The 18,142-nt window shown below is 49.0% G+C and overlaps 1 protein-coding gene across 1 annotated transcript in view; it reads right to left on the bottom strand.

Moving 5' to 3' along the window:
- Window positions 1-635: 635 nt before the first annotated feature.
- LOC137809138 (uncharacterized) overlaps window positions 636-18,142 on the bottom strand; it is a 50,976-nt gene continuing 33,469 nt past the window's right edge. Inside the window, exons 3-4 of the mRNA XM_068610276.1 lie at window positions 1,112-1,693; window positions 636-997 (exon numbers count right to left, since the gene is read on the bottom strand). Of these exons, the coding sequence (XP_068466377.1) occupies window positions 636-997; window positions 1,112-1,693 (944 nt within the window). The remainder of the gene's footprint in view (window positions 998-1,111; window positions 1,694-18,142) is intronic.

Below are 18,142 nucleotides of genomic sequence, written 5' to 3'. Positions count from 1 at the left end.
GTCTCGAACGATTTCAGGTACGGTGTGGAGGGTGGAAGAAGTTTAAAGGATAGCTAAGGTAGGTTCGAAGAGAACGCCTAGCTATCCGGCTTATTGTTCTGAAACTCAGGGAGGTAGAGAAGGATCTGAAAGGCGCCTCTACCCCCAGATGAGGGAACAATGGCCAAGTTATGAAGGCAAAAGGAGGCTTACATTGCCGGGACCCGATGGCGATCAGAGGAGATTCAGGCGATGGCAAGAGTAAGGGCCCGTTTTGATGGAGCAGGTCAGGTGAACTATGTCTTAAACTATAAGTTGGATTGAAACTTGCTGTTTAGTGAGTAGTTTCACGCTGAAGCTCGTTGCCTTAAGTTTACAAGTTATTAGAATGCTATCGTTCGAAAGTTGATAGTTTGATCGAGTTCGAAGCAGTAAGTAAACAGTTGCGCCCGCAGAATCGCTAAGCTAAATTCGTTTAAGCGGTTTTTACAAGGAAAAGCAAAGCAAACAGAGAGACCATATGTAGAAGCAGAAAAATTTATAAGAAAGGCGGTGTAAGTTCGGATACATAAGAAGAAAGAAAAGTTGTTACAGAAAAAATTTGTACAGGAAGGAACAAGCATAAGTTTCAGGAAATAAGTGATGGAGGGAAACGGTTAATCTTCAGAAGGCACGATCTTCCCATCCACCACTTCGTTACATATTGATACCATGGAGAGGTCGAGCTCGGGGTACTGGCAGGCGACTTGCTCCAGGGCGGCGTCGAACCCAGCGGCGAGGACTTGGGCAGAGCTCAGCTCAAGCTCTTTGTTTTGTTCCTTGAGCCCCTCGGTTTGCCGCTTCAGCTCGTCAGCTCGCTTCTTCAGTTCTTCAGTTTCCCTACGAGCTTGAACGAGGTCTTCAACAACCTTTTTGCTTTCCTCCCGCGCCTGGGCCAGCTCTGCAGCAATCTTTTCATTCTCCTCTCTGGCTTCGGCGAGCTTGGCCACGGCATCATCCCTCTCCTTTTTGACCTTTCCTAGGAGAACCTCCCGATCAACCGACCTTTTCTCAAGGTTCTCTACCTTGGCTGCATCCGCTTTTATTGATGCCTCCAAGTCAGCCACCTTGAGCCGGTAGGGAACCAGCTTACTCTCCAGCTCGATCTTCTCTTGAGCTAGGAGGTGCAGTTTCTGGCGTAGATCGGAGGTCTCCTTGCGTGCGACCCGCAGCTCGGCACTCATGGCATCCTCCACCCTTGAGTGGTCGATCTCCGCCATCATCAGGTTACAAGACAGCTTCTCCGCCTCGATTCTTATCAGGCGATTCTCCTCTTCGAGTGTGGAGATATCATCCTGAAGTTTTTTGTTGGAGCTCTCCACAGCTTTTGTTATGATAGAGGGGAGGTCCTCTGCCATCATTTTGAGCTTAGCTGTGAAGGGCCCCCAGATTCCTTTGACCGCGAGGGGAAGGCTTGCAGCCGCTGTTGGTGGAGGTGCTGAAGGAGCCTGGTGCTGACTCTCACCACCACCCTCTTGAATTGGTTGATGAGGTTGGGCTTCCTGGCGTGGTGGTGATGTGGGGGACTCAGTAATGAGTATTAGCGAGTTATGAGCGCCTTCATCCCCACCTGGTGCAGCTTCAGCGATTGAGGCAGTTGAAGGAGGACCCTCTCCAGCAGATACGAATGGCGTGGAGGCGCTCGGAGGGTTCTCCATGAAGTTGGGCTCGTTGCCTTCAACCGCAGGAAGTGCAGCTGCCAAGGGTACTGCTTGGACTGGCGGTGTTGGAGCTGGGGGAGAGGGCGGTGTTGGTGTTGGGAGAGCAGGTGGTGAAGAAGGTGCCACCCTTCTCCTTTTGGTAATAAGGCCATCCTCAGTCGCCTCATCATCCTCATCCTCGTCTTCTTGAACCACTTGAGGAGTTTTCCTCTTTGGTTTCTTCAAGACGAGCTTCTTTCGTTGAGGGGCGAGTAGTGCCTCTGGAGGAGCTGGGCCTTGAGGGGGCGATCTTCCCTGGGCAGCGGCGATCTCCACCACCGAGTTTGGCACGGTTTGAGAACCCGACGCCAATTTGTGGGTTCGGGCAAGCGCCCTCAGTTCAGCTAACTTGCCTTTGCCTAGCATGAGATCTGCACAGTGCAAAAATATACAAGTAAGCGCAAAGGCAAAGGTGAAATGTATGAGTACGTGTGCAAATGAGACAAACAAATGGTGCAGGAAATAAAAACCAAATCTAGTGCGCAGCAAACAGGACGCCCAATAATAGATAACAGAGATGCAGCACAAGGCGAAAACCTAAATGTCGAGGTAAGTGCTAACCTATGTGAGCTTCGAGTTGGCCCTCGAGGAACTCGAAGGAGATTATTGCGGAGGTGGGAAAGGTAATGTTAGCAGCCGCTACGCTTTTCCAGAAAAGGCAGAGGTCCCTGTCCAACTCGCCCATGTTGTCAGGACTTCTTGGCCTTCTGAAGTTTTCTTTGGAGTCCTTGCTTCCCTTGTTCACCCAGTACAAGGGAAAGCCATCGAGCAGCGAAGGGTCTTGATCGTTCTGGTGCACTTGGACGAACTTTCCCTTCCAAACTTTGTAAGATTGCTGGAAGATGGAGAGGATCGATCTCCCAGCAATTCCGTTTAAGCTCACCCAGGGGCGATCTCCAGGATTCTTAGCCTCGAACAGGAAAAGGAAGACGTCTACCGAGGCTGGTAGTCCCAAATGCGCGCACATAATTTGGAACGCCCGCACGAAGGCCCAGCTGTTGGGATGGAGCTGGGCGGCGGCGATGTTGAGCTCGGTTAATAGTTGTCGTTCAAAACGGGTGAAGGGAAGCCGGAGTTTCACCTTCTTGAAGAGGGTAGTGTACACGAAGCAGAACAACTCGCCGTTGTTTCCCTTGTCATCCGCGCAGATTGGCACGTCAGGGGGGCAAGGCAGCACCATCAGTTTGTCGTCGTGCTCCTTGTGGAACGAGAGGTTGGGTTCGTCCCCTTTCTTCAACCGTAGCACCGCCAACGCAGAGTTTACTGAAGAAGTCTCCTTCAGCAAAGTTGAGGTGGCCCATGGGTAGAGTTTCTTGTAGTCTGGAGTGGGAATGGAGGCTCCTCCGGCGACTGATGGAGTTGCCTGAGCAAGGTTGGGACGAGAGGTTGCAGGCCTCTCAGCCTGGGAAGAGGGAGCACCAGATGCTCGCGGTAGGTTATGCGCTTGGGATGGAGGGTTTCGTGATGAAGGAGGAGGATTCGCGGTGGTCTTTGTACGAGCCATCGCGGGAACTGCAAAGGAAAAAGAAAAAGAAAGATGAACGAAGGTTGTAGAGATCGACTCGATTGTGGACGAAGGATGAAAAACGAACGAACGAAAGTTCGTTGTGATGAAAGTAATGGAAGACGAAGCCCTAAGTTACGAAAAGGGAAAAGAAGAAGAAACAACCCACAGCGTATGCACCAGGCAGATAATGGATGATGCGAATCGGTTAAAATGCAGCAAATATCAACAGAGGGAGTAAAAGAGGTACCTTTCGATGATCAGATGAGCGTTGAAGGGAGTTGGGGATTGAGAGAGTCGAAGAGCGTCGTGGGTTTGCAGAGAAAACTCAGAGCGTTTTGTAAAGGCAGAAAGATGATGAAACAGTAAAAATGAAAAGGGTTTAAGGGTTTTTCAAACGTTTTTGGAAGCGCAAACGACAGCTAAAGATGACCGTTGATGAAGCCACGTGTCGAGCGATTGGAAAAGGTGTTTGGTGGAGCGTCAGAAAAGCAGAAGGTACGAACGTTTGGAATTCTGCGCCAGCGCCACGTAGATCGGCAGTGACGTGACCACTTAGTCTTTTCGCTGGACAAGTCTTCGCTTAAGACTGGGGGCTTGTGTACCGCCCAGGTAGTCGGAAGTAATGACGTGGCAGCAAGCTATTATGTAGGCGTGTTGAGCAGGGCTCATGGCTAGCAGAAGGGAAGGAAGTTGGGGGGCTCGTGTAGTCGCCAGTCCTTAAGTTGGCGTGCTCCGATCTCTAGCATACCTAAACCGGCGGTCACCGGGTTGGAGATGAAGTCGCCGGATGCGAACCCAGACGACCAAGTGGTTAGAGATCGCTGAAAGAAGGACATCGCCGAAGGATCAAGGAAGCTTGTTCCAGGCTTTCGAAGCAGAGGATAAAGTCGTCAGATAATCATTCCCTAGCTAGCCAGAAGTTGAAGTCGAGGAACAACTTACCCGAGCATGCACAATGAAGCAAGTGAAGTAGATCATGAAGGCGGCCGGCGAGACCACAGGGAAGGTGTGTATGAAGGCACCCGTACTCGCCACGCAGAAGAGATCACGCTCCAAGGCAGCTATGCGCTGAGTTGTTTCATGCATATGTAACTTGGCCAAAAGCCTGAAGAGTAAGAAGTGGCGCCCAAGTCAAGGATGCTCCAGATGGTGACACGTGTACAGCTGGATACGAGTCACGTGTCCAGATGTGTAACTGTCAGGAGAGAGAAAGTGCACAGGTATATAAGAGATTCTAACGAACTTCTGAGGTACGCGCGTTTTAGAATACTTCTTTTACGCTTGCGAGAACTTGAGTACGCTGAGAGAGAATTTTGCACGGTTCCTGAAAGTTCTTAGTTTTCTCTTAGTATTTTGGTGGTTCAGTCGCTGACTTAGGCGTCGAAGCGTGATCGGCCGCAGCGGCGCCGTTCTGTCTTTTGCATGTTCTTGAGGTGGATCAACGCGAAGGACGGAAGCTAACACGGCGCAAAGTCGATCCAGATTTGAAGAGGCAAGGCTCTTGCGTCTTGGTCAACAGGCAGGATCAACACTAAGCCCCTTTATGATTTCTTTCCAAATCCATTCTAACCACCTAATAAGTGTCACATTTCAGTAATATTTCATATTAAAAGACAAGCACTTATGGATATTTATTGATAAAATAACTATAATTTAATCCCTAATTTATGAGAAGTCAAGGTTCACCCATAGGAGTTCATTCCAAAGAAGTTGGGTTTTTTCTCGTCATACTTGCCCAAGCAAGCTATAACTCACCTATATGAGAAGTCACTTAGCTCGAGCCTAACTAGGTTAAGTATTAGGCGTGAGGCATAACCCTAAACATCATTGGGAGAATAGAATAAGATAGACAACCCCAAAGGAGGCAGCGTCAAGGAGAAACATCTTGGATATTCTTTTCTTTCTTTCCATGCTTGTAATGTCCAACATGAGTCACTAATTCTACCCTTTGAGATTGAAAGTAATCTATTCAAACTCTTATGTATTGAGGTGATATTTAAACATAATATTTTGTTCTTGATTGATGAAAGGTATTGTCATTTTACTCTCAACGCTTGTTTTATCATGATTTTGATCCTTACATTTGACTGAAAAGTACTTCTAAGCATGACTTAGCATTTGTAAATAATGGGATTTCAGAAAAGAAGGTTCTATTAATCGACCAAGTTGGAAAAATTTGTTTGGGAATGATGTGATGTTTTGGAAAAAGACCTCTTAAATGGTGACAACCATTAGGAGGTATGAACAAATTATCCCTAACAGTTTTTAACCAAGATGGTGGTGAAATAGGAACCTTGGGTAAGGAAAAAGATAAGGAAGGAAAACACCTTGGAGGTGAAAGGATTAGATCCATGTCAACTTGGCCTTCTTTGTCTTTTTCTTTTTTACTTGTGGTAGGTGGGTGAGGTAGGTCTTGTTTTACCTTTATTATCATTAAGATTTGCTTTTGTGGACAATGAAGAGCTATGTGCCCAAAACCTAAACATTTAAAACATTTGATATTTGAAGGTTGGGTAGGTGACTTAGGATTAGAAGGATTTGTAGTAGAAACTTTCTTTGGAAACATGGTTTGTTTGGAAAAATTCGAAGGACAATTTTGAGTAGACATTTTGTTGGCATCCTTCCTAGAAGAGTTGTAGAAATTATAATCATGAGTATTTTTGAAAGTTGTTTTCAAAAGATAGGATTCTACCTTGATGGCTTGGCGAAACACTTTCTTTAAAGAAGAGTACTCATTTAATTCTACAATTTCTCTAATATCTCTTCTCAAACCACGTACAAACCATTTTAGCTTTGACTCTTCATTAGCATGCATATTCATTTTAGTCAAAGTTGTTTCAAAATCTTTAATGTATTCTTCTACCATCCTATGTCCTTGAGGAAGCCTTTGGAACTTCAACAAGTGTTCCTTCCTAGAAGGAGGAACAAACCTCGCGCGCATACACTCTTTCAAAGCATTCCAAGAAACCACGGGAGGTTTCTTGCGATATATAATGTCCATTACAATTTTATGCCACCATTCTTTGGCATAGCCCAAAAAGGATGAAGAAACTATCCTAAGTTTATCGTCATCTTGGACCCTATACACATGAAAATAATGGTCAACCTTAGTCTCCCAATCTAAATACACATTAGGATCACTATCACCATTAAAACTAGGGACTTTTTTACAAGCAATGTTGAACACTTGGTGATATCTTTGGTCACGGTTATAGCTCTCTTCATGAGAATGATGGTGATGCCTCCTTCTTCTATGTTCTTCTTCACCAAGGACTGAAGCTTTGGAAGGAGAATGCTGTTTTTAAGATGCACCACTTGAATAGCCAGCCATTTTGCAAATAAAAAACAGCAAACACACAAAAACAGCAAACAAGTTAAGAAACAAAATTAGCAAAAACAGTGAGCTTGGCAATGAAATTGCCGAAGTGAATGGAGGCAGAAAAAAGAGGTCACTCTCAAAGAAATAATGTCCTTGCACCAATCTGATCTTGAGGCCTTGGAATCCTCAAATGAAAGATGTCAAAGCAAGCACACCAATCTCAAAAGCAACCACCACAAAACCAATGAAACAATAAAGACAAACAAGAAAAGGTATAAGCACAGAAAGGTAATTGCAAAAGGAATACTATATGTAAGACAAACTCAAAGATTAATGAATGAAAGACAAGCAAGAAAATAAAGAACTCAATGAAGAAAGAAGGCACACCAAAAGAGTCCTAGAGAAAAGTACTAGAGTAGATTTAAGAAACAAAAAAACAAGCTACTGGAAAATATTTTTTTTATGCAAACTGTCCTATGTTTAAAGATTTAACTGGAAGGATTGAAAGCGAACTGGAATGTGAAAAATTAACCACAGAAACTTCAATGTCTCAACTCAATAATGGCACTTGAACGAAGTAAAAACAGTAAGCCAATTGAGAGAAATAAATTTTTTAAAATCGCTGCCAGATTACCGTATTCTTTTCGGCAGTATTGTACACTTTTTTTTTATTTATCATTTTTTGTGTACTTTGAATTTTTGAATGATTCTTTTTTCTACTCTTTTCATGTCTTCACTTGGGCGACGCCTTCTTTCTGGGCGACGCCAGGACCTAGGCGACCCCTTCTTTTTTGGCGACGCCACGGCCTAGGTGGCGCATCACATAATCTTCAAACAAGGAAAGATAAAGGCTGAAAACCAAGGCACTTCTTTTTCTCAAACTGGTTTTTCCTTTTATTAGGGTGACCTCATTAAAAAACCCCCGAGAGGGAAAAAGAGCGTCCCCTTCAACTAAATCGTTACATACTGCTTACATAAGTCAACTGAAATAAAATTTTAAGTTGGCTGCATTCCAACTGCGCGGGATGGGCCCTCCATCTAAAGTCTCCAGGTTGTACGAACCGTTGCCCTTAGCCTCAGTAACTCTGAAGGGCCCGGTCCACTTGGGAGACAGCTTATTCTCCAACTCGTATGGGTGAGCTTTCCTCATCACTAGGTCGCCAACCTGAAACTGTCGCGGCTTTACCTTAGAGCTATATTGTCGCTCTACTCTTCTCTTCGTCGCTTCAGCTTTTATTCTAGCCTCTTCCCTGGCTTCTTCTAGCAGATCCAGGTTTACCTGCCTCTCTTCATTGGACTCCTCCACCACAAAGTTTTGAAAACGTGGTGAGCTTTCATGTATTTCTACTGGAATCATCGCGTCCGACCCGTACACCAAACTGAAAGGCGTCTCCATAGTAGAAGATTGGGGCGTGGTGTGATATGCCCATACAATCCTTGGCACCTCTTCCGCCCACGCCCCTTTGGCTTTCTCTAACCTTCTTTTTAACCCCCTCAGCAGAACTCTGTTTGCCGACTCTACTTGTCCATTGGTCTGGGGGTGTTCAACCGACGCGAACACTTGTTTGATTCCTACTTCCGCACACAGATTTCTCAACTGCTGACTGGCAAACTGGGTCCCGTTGTCAGATATCAGGCGCCTAGGTACGCCAAAGCGACACACAATGTTTCTCCACACGAAATGCTGTACCTTATGCGCAGTGATCTGTGCCACGGGCTCTGCCTCTATCCACTTAGTGAAGTATTCGATGGCGACGATCAGATACTTCATCTGCCTGATTGCCAGTGGGAAAGGGCCCAGGATGTCAATTCCCCATGTATGGAAAGGCCACGGGCTGTATATGGACCGCAACTCTTCTGGCGGCGCCTTGTGCCAGTCGGCGTGCTTTTGGCATTGCCTACACCGCTGGGCGTGCCGTGCGCAATCCTCTTTCACTGTTGGCCAGAAGAAACCTGCGCGTATTACCTTGGAGGCTAAGGATCTTCCTCCTACATGGCTTCCGCAGATGCCTTCGCGTAGCTCCGCCATTATCCTGGTGCACTCATCGCCACTGACGCATGTTAGGATAGGGTGAGTGAAGCCGTGCCTGAACAGCACCCCATCCACCAAAGTATATCTTGCGGCATTTCTTTTGACTTTTTTACCCTCTTCAGGGTCCACTGGAAGAGCCCCATCCGCCAGGTATCGTTTATAGGGCGTCATCCAGGTGTCTCCCTTGGACAAGACGCAGACCTGCATCTGCTCTTCTTCAGGCACACCCGCGTATATGCTAATGCGGGCCGCCCTCTGCGTATCTTGGGTCAAAGAGGAATGACTCCTCGGCCTTCCCCTTGATGTATAAATCTGGAGGACATCCACCCTGTTGTCTTCCACGAATCGACGCGGAGCTTTGAGAGTCTCCTGGATCACTGTCCTCTGTCTACCCCCCTTGCCTGAGCTGGCCAGCTTTGCGAGCAGGTCAGCTCTGGCATTCTGCTCCCTCGGGACATGTATCAGCTCAAGAGCGTTGAACGCCCCCTTCAATAACTGAACGTATCTCAGATACGCCGCCATCTGTGGGTCCTTCGCCTGGAATTCACCCGACACCTGCCCCGTAATCAACTAAGAGTCGCTCTTAACCAGGAGGTTCTGTGCGCCCATCTCCTTGGCCAAGAGCATTCCTGCTATCAGGGCTTCATATTCTGCCTGATTGTTACTTGCCTTGAAGGCAAAACGCAAGGCCTGCTCGATCAGTATGCCGTCGGGTCCTTCCAACACTATTCCCGCACCGCTCCCTTGTTGGTTTGAAGAGCCATCAACCGAGAGCAGCCACTGCGAACTCGCTTCCACCTCTTGCTCACCTCCGGGCGAAAGTTCTGCTACAAAATCCGCGTACACCTGCCCTTTGATGGATCCTCTAGGCTCGTACTGGATGTCGAATTCTGACAGTTCCACTGCCCAGCGTACCATTCTTCCTACCACATCAGGTTTCTACAGCACTTTCTGTATAGGGAGGTTGGTCATTACCACCACCGTAAAGCTGTGGAAGTAATGACGGAGCCTCCTAGCAGAGAACACTACCGCCAGCGCCGCCTTCTCTAGTGCTTGGTACCTCGTCTCAACCCCCTGTAAGGCCTTGCTTACGAAGTAGATAGGCTTCTGACTCTGGTCCTGCTCTTGGACCAACACAGAACTGATGGCCCGCTCCGTTACAGTAAAATACAAACGGAGGGGCACGCCCGTTACCGGCTTGCAGAGAACCGGTGGCGTCGCCAGGTACTCCTTCAGCTTAATGAAAGCCGCTTCGCATTCATCAGTCCATGCAAAGCGACTGTTTCTCTTGAGGCACTGGAAGTACGGGTGCCCCTTTTCTCCTCCGGCGGAAACAAACCTCGAGAGCGCCGCCATTCGCCCTGTCAACTGTTGCACCTCCTTTACCGATGTCGGACTCCGCATGGCGATAAGAGCCGCACATTTGTCGGGGTTCGCCTCTATCCCCCTCTCGGTGAGCAAAAAACCCAAGAACTTACCGGCCTCTACCCCGAAAACACACTTCTCGGGGTTCAACTTGAGGCGGTATTTGGATATTGTGTGGAACAACTCCTCCAGGTCTGCCATGTGCTGCACCCTATTTTGCGACGCCACCACCATGTCGTCTACATAAGCGTACACATTCCTCCCAAGCATTGGCGCCAGGACCTTGTCCATTAGCCTTTGGTACGTGGCGCCCGCATTTTTCAGCCCGAAGGGCATCACCTTGTAGCAGTAACTGCATGTCTCCGTCATGAATGCAGTCTTGCTCTCGTCTCTTGGGTGCATCTTGATTTGGTTGTACCCTGAGAAGGCGTCCAGGAAACTTGACACCTTGCTGCCGGACGCACTGTCTACCAAGGCGTCGATGCTGGGCAACAGATACGAATCCTTTGGGCATGCCTTGTTCAGGTCCGTGAAGTCAACGCACATCCTCCACTTTCCGTTCGCCTTTTTCACCAAGACGACGTTGGCGAGCCACTCAGGGTACTGAATCTCCCTAATGTGGCCAGCGCTCAGCAGCTTCTGCGTTTCGTCTTTTACCACCTGTTGTCGTTCCTCATTGAACTTCCTCCTTCTCTGACGCACGGGGCGGACCGTGGCGTCCATGCTGAGGTGGTGACACAGGAAATCGGGGTCAATGCCTGGCATATCCGAGGCGGACCATGCGAAGGCATCCAGGTGACGTGAAATCACTTCTGCCACCCCTTCCTGTTCTTCTAGGCTTAGCGAACTTCCTAACTTGAAAATTTTGCCGCCAATCTCCCTTTCTATGGCGTTAGCTGCAGGCTGCTCCCTGCCATCATCTTCGACGGGCGCTGCCTCTTCAACGGGCGCCGCCTCTTCTACGGGCGCCGCGTCGTCAGGGCCTTCCTCCATTGGCACGTCTGCTTCGGGCATTGCCCTCTTCACTGTGGCCTCTTCAGGCATCAGCCCAGCGGGCGTCTCCTCAATCATCGTCGCGTTCGCGCTCGGCGGACGTTCATACACCATGAATACGCCTCTCTTCGTTTTCAGGTTGTTTTCATAGCATTTCCTCGCCTCCTCCTGGTCTGACCTGATGACTATCACCCGGCCACTGAGGTCTGGCAGCTTCATCTTCATGTGACGGGTGGAGGACACCGCGCTCAGACGGTTTAACGCCGGTCTGCCCAGCAAAATATTGTAGGCAGAATTAGCGTTCATGACGAGGTACCGGATGCTCTCGGTACGGGAGGCCTCTCCGTCTGTGAACGTAGTCCTCAACTCCAGGTACCCCCGGACTTCTACCTGGTTATCCCCGAACCCATACAAACATCCCGTATAGGGACTCAGCAGATCGGGGGAAACCGTAACTTATTAAAGGTCGACAGAAACATGACGTCTGCCGAGCTTCCTTGATCAACAAGCACTCTTCTTGTGAACACAATATCTGACTCCCAGGGCTCCCCCGAGAGCCTCTCTTCGATTGAATTCACCCCCCTCGCGTATTTCTTCCGCTGGGAGGCGGTGGGTCCCCGCCGGAAAAACCTCCAGCAATGGTGTGGACCTCGCCAAGCACTGGCATCTCGTGTGCTGGTTCATCCGTCGGCGGCAGCAAAGTGGCGGTCGTTGTGGGATCTGTGACATAGTCCTTCAGAAACCCAGTCCTTACCAGCTCATCTAGCTGGTAGCCCAACGACAGGCAATTATCAATTTGGTGCCCGAAAGCCTCGTGGAATTCGCACCAAGAGTCTTTACGGGGCCCCAACACCTTGTCGGTCTTCGCCGGTCGCCTCAGCCTCTCAGCTATGTTGGGCACGGCGATCAAATCCTTCAACTCAACCACGAAGTTGTACCTCGCCGGTCTTGCTCTTTCTCTGGCGGGGCGTTCGCCTCCTGCTGGGCCCCGGGGCTGGGGCTTTCTGGCCTCGTAGGGGCGTCTCGCCTCTGGCTTCTTTCTCCCCGTCGTGGTCTCATTGACTCTGACGGGTTGAACTCGCGCCGGTCCCCTCGGGCGTGAGGGCACGGCGCTGGTGCGCTTCACACATACCTCCCCTTCCGAAGCAATATGCTCTACCGCCCTGCGCCGTAATTCAGCGAAAGTCCTAGGGCGATTGCGGATAATGGATTCTCCGAAGGGGCCGGGGCATACGCCTTTCACAAATGCGTACACGATCATAGGCTCCTCTGTTGTACCAACCTTCACGACCTGGGCCCCGAAGCGATTGATATACTCCTTCAGGGTCTCCCCCTGATACTGCTTCACGTCAAACAGATCGTAGGAGACCGGCGGCGGGGCCTTGTTGGCTAAGTACTGTTCTCTGAATAACCGCGACAATTGGCGGAAAGATGTGATATGGCCCTCTGGGAGGCTAATGAACCAGTCCATAGCCATCCCAGTCAGGGTGCTCATGAAGAGCTTGCACTTGGCAGCATCAGAACCGCCTATCAGGACCATCTGCGTGTGAAATGCAGCCAGGTGCGTCTCTGGGTCCTCCATCCCGGTGAAGATCACCTTGGGTCCCGCGAACGTGTTCGGGATCGCTGTGTCTAGGATCTCCTGCGAGAAAGGAGTGGAAAACTCCCTTGGTGGGGAATGGTTCTCCGTCTCGTCCTGTCCAGGCCGCCTCCGATCGTTTCTCAGGCCCTGGCGCAATTCCTCATTCACACGGTGGAGCTCTTCGTTCCGCTCGTGCGAGGCATCGAGGTCTGCCTGCATGCGCTCTTGTTCCAATTTCGAATCCGCCATGTCCTGTTGCAGCCCCCTCATTATTTGCAGGACCTGCTGCATGGATAGGTCTGCTGGGGCTGCGCGTGCTGATCTTCGTCTGGTGGGGGCCATTATCACTCCAACCTCCTTCAGCGCTGCTGTAACCTGGTAGATTTTCTCGAACTTGTGATGGGACTGATGTTTTATATCGGCCCCATGGTGGGCGCCAAATGTTCCGTCCGGTTGACCGGGACGTCTTCGTGCGCGACCTCAACCGTCAGCCAGGGACTCCTTCCCACTGGTTATCTGTGGATTCCTGCAAAAAAGAGGACAAAGAGGCGCCCTAGCGGCCGTGTGCACTCCGACGCTCAAGTCAGCCAGCAAGAAACACCAAAAACTGTCCACCTACGTGTCTGAGCACCGCGTATGGCACTCTGAAGGTGGTAAAAGAACTGTGTATATGTGTGTGTTATCTCTTTCAGGCAAAAATATTTCCCAGTCACTTGTACGTAACCTTGAAGCACGAGCAAGCAACTAGAGAGTTCTCTGGTAAATTTGCCGAAAGTTCCGACCCTTTTTCCAACATTCTTCGCGCTATTTAAACCCTTTTACAAACGTAACGCACTCGTTAAAGCGTTTAATTAGAAAACGTAGCGCATTTAAGACGTTGAAACGCTCGGGAGCCATTATAGTACCTGAATGCTCGAAAGGGAAACTGTATTGAATGACTCTTAATTACCTGGCACCTGACTAAAGGGTGTTTCCATCTGACATGGCTGTTGTACACGTGGAGGGCCTCACGACGCCGTGACCCCATCTGGGGGCGTTTCTGCCCATCTGGGGACGTTTCTACGTGTGAGTCCTCCTTCCAAGAGTGCTACTGCGCTAGGGGTGACTTTCTGGGTGCCAACTCATGCCCCCAAGTATCTAGTCACTTACTTTGAGAGCGTATCTGCCTTCCTTTTGTACTCTGCACCCGGTTGCCCTGGGCGTGACTTTCCTCTTGAGTCGTATCTGCCCCACGGGCGTCTTTGGGGCGGCAGGAGCACTTCACGAGTCAGGCTGCCCTTCACTGGTACTATTACTATGGCCTTGAAGCCACCTTTTCCTTCTCTTTATCGCTGCCCCGTGCTATTGGGACCTGAGACCTTCCCACGGCGTCGCTCCCTCCATGGTCTTTCCTACCCATGGGTATCGGGGAACCACACCGTGATTGCCTTACTTTAGCACTGTTTGATCTGGCGACGCCCTGGTTGGGCGACGCCTTCACCTAGGCGACGCCTTGCCTTGGCGACGCTTCTTCTTGGCGTCTCTCCACCCAGGCGACGCCTTGTGTTGACTTTGTCTCTCCAGCAGTTGACTTTGACCTTGACTTAGTCAACACCCGGATACGGGACGGTACAAAAAATAATAATGTTGACCAATACAAAAATACAACCTACACCTCATAGGTATTCTTCTTCCTTGTCTTTTTCATCCCTTAGTCATTCTAAATACATGACATCTTTGATAAAGAGGTTTAGTAATGATATTCCAAAACCTCCTAAAGGTTTTCACCTTCTAAGAATATTTTCACAACCAAAACATTTCATCCTCAAATATTCTTTTCAAACATGGCCTGTGTGTAGAACTAACCCATACGAACTCCCAAGGCTTAATGAACATAAATTTGCTTCACATACCAACTCTAGCATGTTTTTATCTTTCCTATAAATAAACTAACTAAGTTATTTACAGGAGTTCTAAATTCGAGGTCGAATTCTTTCCAATTTGGGGGATATGATACAACCCAACTCGACAAGCTGATGACCAACATTTCACAATTAGGTAAGTTATCTCAGCAGAAGAATAACCAAACATGACTAGAATATCAATTATTCTTCCTTCTAGTCTTTTTACAAGACAAGTTTATTAGGATCACTTTGGGAGTTCCCATTAGAATAGGATTTACTTCGTATAATATTCGGTTTGTGCCAAACCCACATAAAACCTAGCTTCTAGAAACCCTTTTCCAAACTGCACCTTAACCTAGTTTCTAAAAGATGTAGGCTAGCATAAGAGGCACTCCACTTTGACCTACCTTCCAGAAGGTCTCACAAATGACGCCTCTACTCCTCTCTCTCTTGCTTTCCAAGTCACTCTCTCATATATAAAGGGCATCTTTCCCCATGTATTTTAACACTTGAATTTGAATTAAGAAGAGAAACACTGCTTGAGTGATTAATGAGTTTTGTCTCCTAAATTGTTCTTGGGTCTTTTCTTAAGAGTAGTGAACCTTAAGTGGCGACTCCTTTCCACTCATCTTGGAAGCTCCCATCCTTCAAAGTGGTGTGATTCCTTACTCCATTTTTCCTAAGCTTTCTTCATCTTTTCACCTTTTCCTTTCTTTCTTTGCACCACTATTCTTCCATTTTTTATGTTCTTCATTTACAATTCGGTTCATCTATTATATTTGCTTCTTTTTTGTTCTTAATTTCGCACCTCATCATCATCACCTTATATTGTGTTTCTATTTTACTCTCTAGAAGAGAACCTTCACACTTATTTAACCACTTGGTTAAGTTCGTGTCCATTGGCAATCTTCTTTGATCTTATCATCATATTCTGCTTAAAACAAAAACTCAAACAAAATGCAACCCGTAAAATGTGCAATCCTAAAATCAACTCACATTATCAAGGCATTTATGTTAATTAGGAACCTAGGGCCAATAGCAAACCTTTATGTAAATCGAATTCATTTGTTTGATAACCCTTTTTAACCAAGAATTTTTGTGATTACTTTTGCTTCTTGAACCTTGAATGATATATTTTCCTACTGTACCGCCCTGGTAGTCGGAAGTGATGACGTGGCATCAAGCTACAGTATAGGCGTGTTGACAAGGCGCCAGAAGGGAAGGAAGTCGGGGGGCTCATGAAGTCGCCAGTTATTAAGTTGGCGTGTTCCGATCTCCAGCATACCAGGCGATCGCCCAGTTGAAGATGAAGTCGCCAGATGATAACTCAGGCGACCAAGTGATTGGAGATCGCCAGAGCAAGCACATCGCCAGAGATGAAGGTGGTGCAGATTATGAAGGCGGCCGGCGAGACCACAGGGAAGGTGTATGAAGGCACCCTAACTCGCCAGTTCCAGTAGAGATCGCACTCCCAAGTTAGCTATGTACTGGGCAGCACCATGCATAAAGAGAGTCAGAAGCAGCGCCCAAGTCAAGGAGGCTCCAGATGATGGCACGTGTACAGTTCGATGCGAGCCACGTGTCCAAGTCTGTAACTGCCAGGAGAGAGAAAGCAGCCAGGTATATAAGAGTTCTCAACGAACTTTCTGAGGTACGCACGTTCAGAATACATTCTTTACGCTTACGAGTTATAGAGCTTACTGTGAGAGAGGATTTGCACGGTTCTTGTTCTCTTAGTATTTGGTGATTCGGTTGCTGACTTGGGCGTTGGAGTGCGATCGGCCGCAGCGGCGCCGCTCTGTTTCTTTGCAGGTTCTTGAGGTGGATCTCGAAGAGGAACGGAGGTGTGAAGCGGTGCACACGTCGATCCTTTGACGAGGCAGTTTCCAGCGTTCCGGTCAACAGGCAGGATCATCAGGCGCCCACCGTGGGGCCGTGTAAAACTTGCTCCCATCCACAGCGTTAGTTTTTGGAGGTTTTCGAAGTTTTCTGTGTGGTTGTGTGCTGGTGCAACCATCATTCGCTGTTTGCATGAGATTTGTTCGGTGAATTCGCATTTTCCACCGTTCGTTTCGAGTTTTGTTCGGTGGAGTTTGAGTTCTTTCGCTCGTTTGGTTGTCCGTGGGGAAGCGGTGGTTTCTGGTGAAGTTGTGGTTTTCTTTGAAGGTTCACGGTGTTCTTGAGTTTTCTTGTGCAGTTTCGCACAGTTTTCTCCGATTGATCGCTGAATCGATCGTGGTTGAAGTGTCGTTCGCTGCACTCTGTGATTCGTTGAGTTTCATGAGAAAAATGAGAAGCAATCGTTCAAGTCCAGTTGCGCCTGATGGCAGAGATGATGCGTTCGTTGCAGGCAACTGTGGAGGCCTCGCGCATCGAACATGCGAGAATGCATGAGGACCTGGTCGCCTCTCGCGCCAGGAATGAGGAGCTCAGCAAGGTGACTGAGGAGTTGCGTCAAGCTCTTCAGGAGCAGCAAGGGCGTTCTTCCGCTGAAGAGGTTGTGCCGTCGTCGCCACCTCGTGTTTTCCCTATGCCTTTTGTTCAGGCGATTACTGACACGCCTATTCCTACGAGCGTGGTTCCGGTTAAGGCTGTCTTTACCGGCGTGGAGGATCCAGAGGCTCATCTAACCACGTTCCATACGCAGATGATGCTGTCAGGAGGGTCAGACGCCGTCTACTGCAAAATGTTCGTGAGTACGCTCCAGGGAACGGCGTTGGAGTGGTTTGTGAGCCTGCCTAACGGCCACATAACCAATTTTCAACAGTTCTCGAAGATTTTTGTCGAGCAGTACATCGTGAATAAGGCACCGCCCAGGGTGTCTTATGATCTGTTTGATATAAGGCAGTACCAGGGAGAGTCCCTCAGAGACTACCTGAATCGCTTTGGAGCGCAGATGATCAGATCGCCGGCTAAAGATGAAGAAATGCTGGTCTATGCATTCAAGAAGGGCGTGCTGCCGGGACCATTCTGCGAGGCCTTGATCAGGGCTCACCCTGCGACGTTTGCTGAAGTCAGGCGACTTGCGGTGGCTCACATCGCCGACGAGAGTGAAGTCGCCGAGAAGAGAGGAAGCGTGGCTCCCGCTAGGCCACGCGCCCAGACCAGGATCCAGCCGCAGAGGGTGCTGGAGACAGCGGCGGCGGCCAGGAAGGACAAGAGGACTCGCCATCCTTATGATAGGAGGGACAAGGGCAGGGGCCAGGGACGCCAGCAACCAGCACGCCGGGAATACAATCGCCCGCCTAAGCACAAGTTTGTCATGGGACTGGCGGATCTGATCGCCATTCCTAACATATCTGCTAGGTTGAAAGCGCCTGAGAAGGTGGGCGACAAGGTGCTGGGGTCAAAGCCGGATGCCTGGTGTGAGTTTCACCAAGGCTTTGGCCACACTTTGGACTCGTGTTTGTCCTTGGGATATCAGCTCGACGATCTTGTTAAGAGCGGGTTCCTAAATGACTATCTGCTGGACAGGAGGACGGGGGGAGCGTCGAGTTCCCAGCCAGCGGGTGGAGAAGCCCAGCAACACGAGATGCCTATCCACGGGGAAATCCACACCATTGCGGGAGGTTTCTCAGGTGGTGGATGCACCGCATCGCAGAGGAAGAAGTACGCGCGGTCGGTGATGACAGTGGATATGTTTGAAGATCACTCGCGGGAGGTGGACATTACGTTCACCAAGCAGGATCTTCGGGACGTTGTGCCCCATGACAACGATCCCATAGTGATTTCCTTGATAACGG

This window comes from Phaseolus vulgaris, chromosome 2 (assembly GCF_000499845.2).
Source record: "Phaseolus vulgaris cultivar G19833 chromosome 2, P. vulgaris v2.0, whole genome shotgun sequence".
Classification (NCBI taxonomy): domain Eukaryota; kingdom Viridiplantae; phylum Streptophyta; class Magnoliopsida; order Fabales; family Fabaceae; genus Phaseolus; species Phaseolus vulgaris.
This window is presented reverse-complemented; position numbering and strand designations above follow the sequence as displayed.